Below are 10,594 nucleotides of genomic sequence, written 5' to 3' on the forward strand. Positions count from 1 at the left end.
GAGGGCTTTCCCTTATCTGGGTGCTCTGCTTTCATCTTAGATCTCCTTGTTTCTACAGGGGCAACTGCTGCTGGCTGTGACTGCCTTTGCAGTTCAGCAGGAACCCGGACAGTTGTAACATCTGTGGGTTGCATTGCTGCACTATTAGACTCTCCCTCTTTGAGGCACTGGGAGGGCTTCTCATGAGCTTGAGAAATGTGCTCCTTCAGCATCTGGTTCATCTCGCGTATCTCTCCCTCACCAGAACCCCCATCCAATCTGGGTAGTTTATAGCTGAGGTGGGCTGTGGGGCAGGGTCAGGCTCTGGGGCAGCATCCGTTGTCTTTGGGGTAGGTGTCAGGGTGGTGCAGGATCCCCGAAAAAGGGGGGGCAGGGGGCTCCCAGAACTCTGACGGGGCTGTACGGGAGTCCCAGTCCCAGATAACGGGGTGTAGGGGAATCCCAGTTCCGGAAATGGAGATTCAGGGGTGTCCCAGTGCCCAGGAATGGGGGTTCAGGGGGGTTCCCGGCGGGTTCGTTGTGCCGTGGTCCGGCCCGTGTTGCCGCTGGCGTGAGGGCGCTGCGGGAGCGGCTGCCCGCGGTCTCCTTGCGGCCGCTGCCTCGGCAGAAGCCGCTGCCGGAGCAGCGCTGGCTCAGCCCGGTTCCTTTGGCTGGGACAGAGGGCCCTGCCCCGTGCCCGGAGGCTGCCCTGGGGCTGCCTCCGAGCTCTGCCGCCGCCTCACCAGGCTCCGGTAATGGCGGCTCTGCCGAGCCAAGGCCGCCCTCAGGGCGGCAGCAGGGGCCGTGCTTGGCCCCGCTCCCACCAATCACCGCGCGAGCTCGTGGAGTGGCGGCAGAATCAGCCAATCGCGGTGAGGGGCGGGCTGTGCACACGGCACGGCCCCGCCTCCCTTTCTCCGAACTCCGGCATTTCCCGGCAGCCGCGGCCTCGGAGCGGCCCCGGCGCTGGGCCCGGCCCGGGCAGGAGGCCAAGGAGCCGCTGCTGCTGCCCCGAAACGCCGGGATCTCGGCGTGACCGGGACCTGAGGGCGCTGGGAGCTGGGGTGAGTGCGGGACGGAGCCGGGACCCGCCTGCAGCCCCGGCAGGAGCCCAGGCCGGAGCAGGGGATGCTGGAGAGAGGCGAAAACCTCTCTGTCACTTCCCTCCTGCCCCTGGGCAGGGAACAGAGCACGTAAGGAAAGGCTCGAGGGTCTGGGTGAGGGTGGGACAGTTCAATCACTGGTGACGGGCAGAACGCACTTGTCAGGAGAATTAATCCACAAACCTCAGAGGTTTATGTCCAAAAAGGAGACAGAGGAATCCTTTTACTTTATTCGAATAAAGAGAGAGGCCATGGGGCATTCACCTGGGGTCTCTCCAAGTTTTGGAGGACGCAGCCTCCCTTTTAATCCCAGTTTCCCGGCCGCGTTTCCCTTCTCTCTTTCCCCATTGGCTGAGGTAGTTGAGAGGTTCAAATTTCCCTCTACTCCCGATACTTAAGATTTCCCTCTGATGTACAACCTCCCTTTTAATTTTTAATTCTTATGGAATTTAGAGTTTTCCCTCAGTGTTTCTTTCATCTTTCAGTGTTCAGTTTCATTTATCAGCAAACCTAAAGTTTGTTTGTAAAAGCAACTATCTTTTCCCATTCATCAATCAGTGGAATCTTTTCCATTGTTTCTTTTATCTCTCAGTGCTGGTTTATCTACAAGCAGACCCACAGCCTGTTTGTAAGGACAAAATCCATCATTCCTCTCACACTTGACTTGGGGAAACTAATTGAATTTATTCTCAAACATGGCAGGGCAAGAGAATGAGAACTGAAATAATTCCTACGAAAATATCCCCCCCCACTTCTCTCTCCTACCCGGGCTTAACTCTGTCCCGCATTCCCTCCCTTCTCCCCTCAGAGGCGCAGGGGATGGGGGTCACAGCCCGGTCCTGTCACAGCCTCCCCTCAGGGACAGGAATCCTCGTCCTGCTCCGGCCTGGGGTCCCTCCCACGGGACACATCCCTCGGGAACGGGCTGCTCCAGCGGGGATCCCCCCGGGCTCACAGGTGCCGCCAGGAGCCCCTTCCATGGCTCTGCAGGGGCTTCCAGGGGCTCGGGGCCTCTCTCGGGCATCCCCTGCCCGCGGTCTCCTTGCGGCCGCTGCCTCGGCAGGAGCCGCTGCCGGAGCAGCGCTGGCTCGGCCCGGTTGCTGTGGCTGGGACAGAGGGGGCTGCCCCGTGCCCGGGGCTGTGCGGGGAAATTGCTGTGGCCGGAGGTTTCTGTGCCCAGAGGAGACAGAGGAGTCCTGTAAAAGTGACTTTATTGCTGAGCAGAGGGAGAGGCCGTGGGGCATTTGCTGTGCGCTCTCTGCCACTGTTGTAGTTCACAGCCTCCTTTGTCTCCTCATTTTCCCGGCCTCATCTCCCTTTGCCCACTGGCTGAGGTGCTTGGAAGGTTCAGATCTCCCGATCCGGTGTCCTCGTTAATGTGCATCCCCACTTTTGTAGAACAGCCGATATTCACTGCTCTGTTAAGTCTTTGTTCTTCTGGAAGTTCAGGAATTCAGCAGGACTTTGAGGAGCTTTGTGTGTCAATTTCTAACATTTTCTAAAGCTGATGGTTTCTCCCATTACTTCCTTATCTACAAGTCCCTGACCCTATCTCCAGGCAGATTCACTCATTGACTCTGATTTTTCTTCCTGGGTCCTCTTTGGTTTTGGGATTATTCTCAGTGCCCTCATTCCCTGTCCTTCTGTAGCCATTTCTGGATCAGGAGGCCTGGCTGCCACCTGCATCCCCTCACTCACCTGCTGAATGAGCTGCACTCTCAAGGTGTGGAGCATGGTACAAAGTTGAGAGTTGCTGTAGCACATGAGAGGAGAAACATCACTTGTTTAACCCATGGAGCCAGGGAGCCATGAAACCGTGTCCCATTCCCATCCTTTCCATGTTTGGGCCACAACATGAGCTGCTTTCTTGTTTCCTTTGTTATCTGTTCAGCACTTTTCGTTTGTCATCTAATTGCCAACAGCAGTTTGAGTCTTTAAATTTTCCACAAACTCCTCCTTTTTCTGCTAACTGATGACCTGATCCCATCCTATGGTTTAGTGTTGTGTTCCTCATTTCAGTGGATTGGTCAGCAGGAAGTTCAGGAGCTGGAGCTGTCTGGTTGGTTATTCCGAGGACAGCTTGTAATCTAATGATGCCATGGAAATGAGAAATGGGTTCTGTGGCTCCTGATATGAATTGGTTCGGGTACTCAGGGGCTGGTTCATGGTGTTGTAGGATTTGTTCTGATGGCCTTTCAGCTTTTCAGAATTCCTTTTGCCCCCCTGTTAGGTGCCATGGTGTCAGCAGAAGATATTGAAGCCTTCCTGCTCAGGGCATTTCAGTGCCAGGGTCTCACAGGCACCCAGAGCTGCGCGGGTTGAGGTGAGCATGGGGCGGTGACCTGCGCTGTGTCTGATTGCCCTTCCTTCCCTCCCCTGTAACAGGATGTTGCTTTTAGACGCCCCTTAACCTGGTTGCTTCAGAGAGCTTTGGAGACACTCCATATCTGGTTTTCGCTATTTCCCTGGGGCTGCCCACACTTCTGGGTTCACTTCAGCATAGGCCTGGCCAGATATTTGACACAGAGGTACAACTGAACTGGCCTTTGTATCACCTTTTATAATATTAATTTGTGTTCTTTGTTTAGTGATCAAATCCCTTCGCAATAAATCATGATAACAATTAGGAGCAAATAAAAACTCATGCATTTCATACCCATCTCCCACATCTGCTAATAGCGGCTGAATAAAACCACACATCTTTCCCACTTTCCCTGAATAATCCAAGACATTTTTGGCATTATCTGCCCCTTGGGTCTGAGATTCAGAGTGGATTCAGAGGCCCCTGTGTCCATCAGAAAATGCCTCCTCTCACTGCAGACCCACCTGAATGTTCTCAAGGGCTGCAGTGTGGAGGGTCCCTGGTGTGATGGGAGCTGTGACAGCCCTGGCAATCCATGTCCATCAAGGGGTGGACTTGCTGGTGCTGAGGGTGCTGCTGTCTGTGCTTGCAGTGTCCTTGTGCCCTGCAGCTGGAGCCCTGGTTCCTTGCCAGGGGCTGTTTGGGTGGGCTCTCCCCTGCCGAGGAGGGCAATGCCTCTGCCAGGTGCTTGTGGCCGAGCCCGTGCCCTGGGTGCTGGGGCCCCCTTGGGCCCTGGGGTTGATCCCTCAGGGGCTGTAGGAACTGTGCCCTGGCCTTTGCCTTCAGCTTGGCCTTTTGCTGCTCCCTTCTTGCATTCACCTGCTGTGCCTTTGTGCCCAAGTGCTGCAGGGCCTTCTTGTGCCCCTCCTGCAGCCCCCTCAGTGTCTGTGGGTGCTCATCCTGTGACAGCTGCTGAGCTTTCTGCAAAATCATTTGTTTTCCAGCGACCCAAAGAATATCTTGATCCTTCCCTTATAATCCGCCTTTCCCAGGTGTTCCTTGCTCCTCCTCCCTGTGCTCAGGGTGCCCTCCCCAGCCCGTAGCCCAGAGCCGCTCCCTGTCCTGCCGCAGTGTCCAAAGGCGCCCCCCGGCGGGCAGGGCCGGCAGCTGCACGGGGCCGGGCAGCGGCCGGGGCGTCCCGCAGCCTCCTGGGGGCCGGGGGCCGCTGCCGGCCCTGCCCGGGGCTGGTGGGGTCAGGCAGCGCCCGGCGCTGAGCCCCGGCTGCCCCACAGCCCCGGCCCGGCCCCGCAGCTCCCCACAGGCCCCCAGCCCGTGCTCCCGGTGCCGCACCTCTGCGCCCGGTGCTGCCGCTGCCCCCAGAGAGAAACCCCCTGAAACCCTGACCTCCTTGTTTTCCTCTCCTGGAAACCGGGGATATAAATGATCAGCTGACAAGTTTTGTGGCGTAGACCCTGCTGAAAAACATCCAAATCCTCACTATTTTTCTCTTCCTCCTCTTTTCTTTTTCTTACCACATAAATTCCTCCTGCGGCTTCTTGCCTTATCCATATTGCTGCACACTCCCCTTCACGCAATCCCTTTGCAGCCCACCAACACCATCCATGCCCTGTTGTCCAAATGCGAGGGGGAGTTGGGGAGGTGGGAGTGGGGCAGAGCCAAGGCCGGGTCCCCCCGCACTGTCCTGGCGGGAGCAGCTGCAGTGGGGACCGAGTGCGGGCGGGAGCGGCCGAGAGCCCAGCGCTGCCCCAGCCCGACCTGCCCCAGCTCCATCCCTGCCCCTGCCGTGGGATGCTGTGGGTTTGGGGGGAAGAGGGAACCAGCAGTGTGTGCTGGGCCTGGGGCAGGAGGAGAAGGGAAGGAGAAGCAGGGTTGAGGAACAAAATGGTCAAATGATGCATGTGGGAGGAGAAGGTGGGATTGTGCAGGAGAAGGAGGAATAGCAGGAGGAAGAGGAGTGTGAGGAAGAGTGGAGACACAGGAGGAAAAGCAGAAACAGGAAGCACCGCAAGGTTCCACCTCTCTCTGTATCTGCAGCCTCTAGCCCCAGCTCTCGGAGTGTTGCCCCCTCACATGCAGCCGATATCCGGGGAGGAGGATCCATGATTTTCACGGGGGCTGAATCTTGGTGTTTCTGAGCTTGATTGGGCTAATATGTCGGTGTTACAGTTTTTTTGTGGGTTCTGAATCTTTGTATTTTGGAGGTGGTTTTGGCTGAATCTTGATGTTTGCAGAGTTTTTTATCTGTGTCTTGAAGATTGCAGGATTTTTGTGCTGAATCATGGTGTTTCGGAGGTTCTTACAGAGAAAAGGTTCCCAGTGACTCAGGCATAGAGGAACCACCAGCCCAAGGCACTCTCATCTTGTTTTTTTTCCCCAAACCAGGATTTTTCATTCCCAGGGCGCGTGTGGATGGAGGAGGAGGAAAAGCCGTGGAGATTTCGCACGAGGAGGGGCTGCAAACCCAGCCCAGGGAGCTGTGGGGAGGAAGGAGCCCCCCTGAGCCAGGAAGGCGGCCAGAGATGCAGCCAGAGCTCAGAGCTGGTGGAGAAGCCTCATGGCAGGGAGAAGCCCCACAAGTGCTTGGAATGTGGGAAGGGCTTCAGGTGGAACTCCCTGATTCCAACCTGATCCAGCACCAGAGGATCCACAGTGGGGAAAAGCCCTACGAGTGTGGGGAATGTGGAAAGTGTTTCAGCCGGAGCTCAACCCTGATCCGGCACCAGGAGAGCCACACTGGAGAACGGCCCTTTGAGTGTGGGGAGTGTGGGAAGAGCTTCAGAGACTGCTCTGACCTGATCCGGCACCAGAGGATCCACACTGGGGAACGGCCCTACGAGTGTGGGGAATGTGGGAAGAGTTTCAGCCAGAGCTCCCAACTGATTCGGCACCAAATGATCCACACTGGCGAAAAGCCCTACGAATGTGGGAAATGTGGGAAGAGTTTCAGGCAGTGCTCTGTTCTGATGAGGCACCAGGTGATCCACACAGGGGAACGGCCCTGCACCTGCTTGGAATGTGGGAAGAGCTTTGGGTGGAGCTCCACCCTGAGAACACACCAGCGCATCCACACCGGGGAGAAGCCCTACAAGTGTCCTGAGTGTGGGAAGAAGTTTCACGTCAGCTCCGATCTCGTCAAACATGAGCAGATTCACACAGAGGAGAGGCCCTTCCGCTGCCCTGACTGTGGGAAAGGCTTCAAGCGCAACTTCACCCTCACCACCCACCGGCGCATCCACACCGGGGAGAGGCCCTACGAGTGTGGGGAGTGTGGGAAGAGCTTCTCCAGGAGCTCAGCCTTGACCCAACACCAACGGAGGCGCCACTGAGGGAAGCCCTGTGTGTGCCCTGAGTTCAGGAAGAGCTTTGTGCGCTGCTCCAGTTCCATCCCCCATTGGTGATCCCTGTTGGATGATCCCCAGTGACCGTTGTTGGGCAGATCCGTGGTGACCCCTTATGGGGAATACAACAGAGAGTACAGAGGAACTGATAAAGGGGCCTGTTATCTTAGGCCTGAATGAGCAGAAAGTGTGGGAAAAACAGACACAGATAAAGGCTCTCTGGGCAGCAAGTGACCAAGCAACATGTGAGATTTTGATAAGGTAATGTTACCAGATGACAAGATGTCATGAAGAATGTGTAACCAATGGGAAATTGTTACCAAAAATAGAGCCCCCTATAACTACCATGCAAGTGAAACCCTATATAAACCCCTGGTATACTCAATAAAATTGGCTTCTGATCTAAACTCGGATGTCCCCATCTCTCCATTGTCAATAACCCCTGTTCTGAGTGATCCCCATTGCGTGGGGGGAAGGTGTTGGAGAGATTTCTTTCCCTTCTCCTTGTGCTGCTGTGATTTGGTTGGTAATAAATTCCGTCCCTCTGCCCACCCTGGCTCTGTTGTCCCCGTGCTGGTGCTCTGGGTGGGATCTCTCCCTTTCCTTCTCTCATCTTGTGTGCCACTCCTCAGCCAATCAGAGAATGCGATGAACGGGAATCAGCCAATCAGAGAGAGCAGGGCTGATGACTCACTTGCCAGCAGACCCGCAGCTCCCAGTGTTCCCCACCTGGCCCCCACCCTCCCTGCCCAGTCACGGCCCCCTGCGGGGTCCCCCCAGGTCCCTCCCCAGTGCCCCCCATAAACTGGACTGTGTTTAACTGGGTAGATTTACTGGGATCAGCCAGGTGGGGGCAGAGTGACAGTGGGGCTTGGGGGACACACGACCCCCCCCGAAAATCAGCATGGGGATGGAGCAGGAGGTCCTGGCTGGACCCAAGGCCACGGGGATCCGTTTTCCCTTCTCTAAATTTTCAGTGCGAGGTGCCCTGATAAACCAAACACCATTTGTTTTTTCTGATTTCTTCTCCAGGGTTTTTACAGGTCCATATTGTCTATTGTAATTAATCTAATCTACTGCAACCTCACTCCATGTCCAAACTTTACGGCTACCGGCAGCTGAATCAGATTGAGAAGCTGGGGGCTGTGAGGGGATGGAGTATGGAGTGAAACCAGAATCAGTAGATCCAGTTTGGTCGGTGGGGTTACCAAGGAATCTACCTAGTCTCTCTATGGGACCCAAGGCCATTATGGTTTTCTGTAAAGTAACTGCTGTACGTTTAGGTGTTCTGGAAGCCCTCGAATTAAAGAAGTAATAATTTCAGGTTTTACAGGTAATTGCATTGGTGACTGAAAACCAGGAATCAACTTTTATTCCATGAATCATTTGCAGGCAGGTGGCTTTGTAGGCGCTTTCCAAAAGCTGGTCGAGGGTACTGACTATAGCTAAAGGGTCTCCCCTTTCCAAAGTATTAATTCCCCCAGCCCAGAAAGCCACACATTGTGTCAGGGACCATGTGTCACACTTACCTCCTGTTGTTAAGAAAACTCCATGTCCCCAGTACCCACTGGCCTCCTGTTCAGCTAATTTAATTTGATCTCCACCACTGAGGCACACTCAGAAGACATATTCTGTCTCCAATTCTTGTGGAAGGTGCCCATATTCTTTCTTCAGCTTAGCTAATTTGGTAGTGCTGAATGGTATTTGTTCAGTTGTGATATGTGGTTCAAAATCTTCATCATTAATATAATTATATTCTGTTTTAACCAGGAGTCTCAAATGAGGGCAACAGTTTTCTCCACAGTGTTTTACTGCTTCTAGTTCCTTATGGGGATAAATCTGTTTAATGTGAGGAGTTTCTTTTCCTCTGCCTGTGTTGAGGAATCAGCATTCAGTGAATTCTTAACATGTTCCTCTCTAAGGGCAGCTCGTAACAGATGGATCTCATTTCTTTCTTAATTTAATTGTTTTTGCCAAATTTCAGCTAGGTTTTGAAGGCAGTCCATTAGAGCTTTTTCCTCACTTCTTCACTTTAAGAGAGTTTCTATAGCTGCTGTGAGACAAGCTCCCAAAACTGAGCAGAGAATAGTTTTATTTTTGCCCGGTTTAAATTTTTTTCATGTTGTAAAGAACATACTCTCTATCAATAACATTTTCCAAATTAAATCAGTTACTTTGTGCCCATTCTTCTCCTCCCGGAAAAGGTTTGACATTGTGTTTGGCTAGTAGAGCATAAAATTCAGCTTCAACTTTTGCGCTGAGGTTTTCAGGCATTTTATGAAGGGACCAAAACCATGACAGGGAGGTATAGACTTAAGTTACACAATCTCACAGCCTTTGCTGTGTTTCTGTTCCCTTCCCAATTCCCTGGGTGGGTGAAGAGACTAAATCTGTCTGGGAGGTTCTACTCAGTTACTTCAAATAGTCCCTTCCCTTTCCAGACAGTCCAGATTCACACATACACAAAAAACAATTTCCTCTTTTGCAAAAAGAGATCTCTTGTGAAATTCTGAAGACAGAACCCTCAATTGAGTATGGGGGTGTTTTTCACCTAGGCATGTGCAGTTTGTGGCAAATTGCAGTCACCCCCCTTGCTTTCTAGACAACCGCTCACCCCTATTGGGGTGTCGGGCTCGGTGCAGCTGGAGTGAAACGTCCTTCCCCTGTTACAAACTACAGACAACCCTGCAAACCCATCTGTCTGTTGGAATCCTGTCCATGACGGCAATTTAATGTCACAATCCACTGGTACAAGTGGGGTTGTGATGGTTCATTAACTGATCTCAGAGTGCAAAAACAACACAGAGGGGATTTCGGTCTTAATCAAGACAAATGCACCTTTTATTGAGTGCCCATAGCAAATGTGATAGAAGGAATAGAAAGGAGATAAAGGATAGAGGGAGAGAGAGAAAGACGGGGGTGGGAATAGCTACTAAGGGAGAGACAAAATCCTCATGGTCCAGCCAATAGATCTGTCTTGTCATGTTGGAGAGAATCTCAAATTCTTTGGTTAACTCAGGGGTCTTTTATAGTCATCCTCGAGGGGGCAACAGATAAAAGACAATGTAGAATAAGTCTATTGAAAATGTGTATAGACAGTCCATGTTCCAAAACAGGACAAATAAATCTCAGCAGTGAGCAGACCCATTGTTTCAGGATTGGTTTCTATCGGAAACCAGTCTTGGCTCAGCGAACAGACCTGCAGGAAACACTTGGCAAACCTCTCGCTTCAGTCAGGCCAGCGCCCCTGTGTTACAATTTTAAGGGTCTCAGTCCTTGGGAGGGGGCTTCCCTTACAGCGGTTGTGAGGCTGATGCGGGATCTTCCATGGGGGGATCACTGGAGTTACCTCAGAAAGTTCATTTGGCCAAGAGGTGGGGAAATTCACGGGCCATTGTGATGAGCGAGGATTGTGAAGCAGGTGTAAGCTTACAGAGCAAGCCGCTCCCTCTCAGCCCCTGCTCGAAGCAGTTGTACTGTGGTGACACAGCAAGCACAGCTGCAAACAATCACTTGGTGAGCATCCACCTCAACCAGGCCAGAACTCCAGCCAGGGTCTTCAGGGTTGTCCTGGGTTGACTATATGATGCTTTTATCCCCAATCGTCTCATTCTGTTTATGTTGAATAATAATAAGTTTTGTACCTTTAAGAGTGTTACAGAGAGTGAAGGGGGAGAGAGATGAAGCGCGCAGTTTGTTTTCAGACACTGCACTCACTCCTCCACATTCCTGCTCCTGACTGTGTTGTCTGCGGACAGACAGTGGGACAGAGAGCTCTTCTTTTGCTTTTTAGTTAGTGTTAGCTAGCTGAGGCAAAGAAGTTCCCTGGACTGTTTTTTTTTTTCCTTTTC

The 10,594-nt window shown here is 52.9% G+C and overlaps 1 protein-coding gene across 1 annotated transcript; it reads left to right on the forward strand.

Annotated features, from left to right (window-relative positions):
* The first annotated feature begins 719 nt into the window (after window positions 1–719).
* LOC141725823 (uncharacterized) lies at window positions 720–10,303 on the forward strand. The gene is given in 4 exon segments (XM_074529912.1): window positions 720–1,172; window positions 3,313–3,405; window positions 5,788–6,009; window positions 6,012–10,303. Coding segments are annotated over 4 exon segments (1,473 nt in total). The 5' UTR covers window positions 720–734; the 3' UTR covers window positions 6,732–10,303.
* Window positions 10,304–10,594: the final 291 nt, after the last annotated feature.

The sequence above is a fragment of the Zonotrichia albicollis genome, chromosome 31, assembly GCF_047830755.1.
Source record: "Zonotrichia albicollis isolate bZonAlb1 chromosome 31, bZonAlb1.hap1, whole genome shotgun sequence".
NCBI classification, from domain to species: domain Eukaryota; kingdom Metazoa; phylum Chordata; class Aves; order Passeriformes; family Passerellidae; genus Zonotrichia; species Zonotrichia albicollis.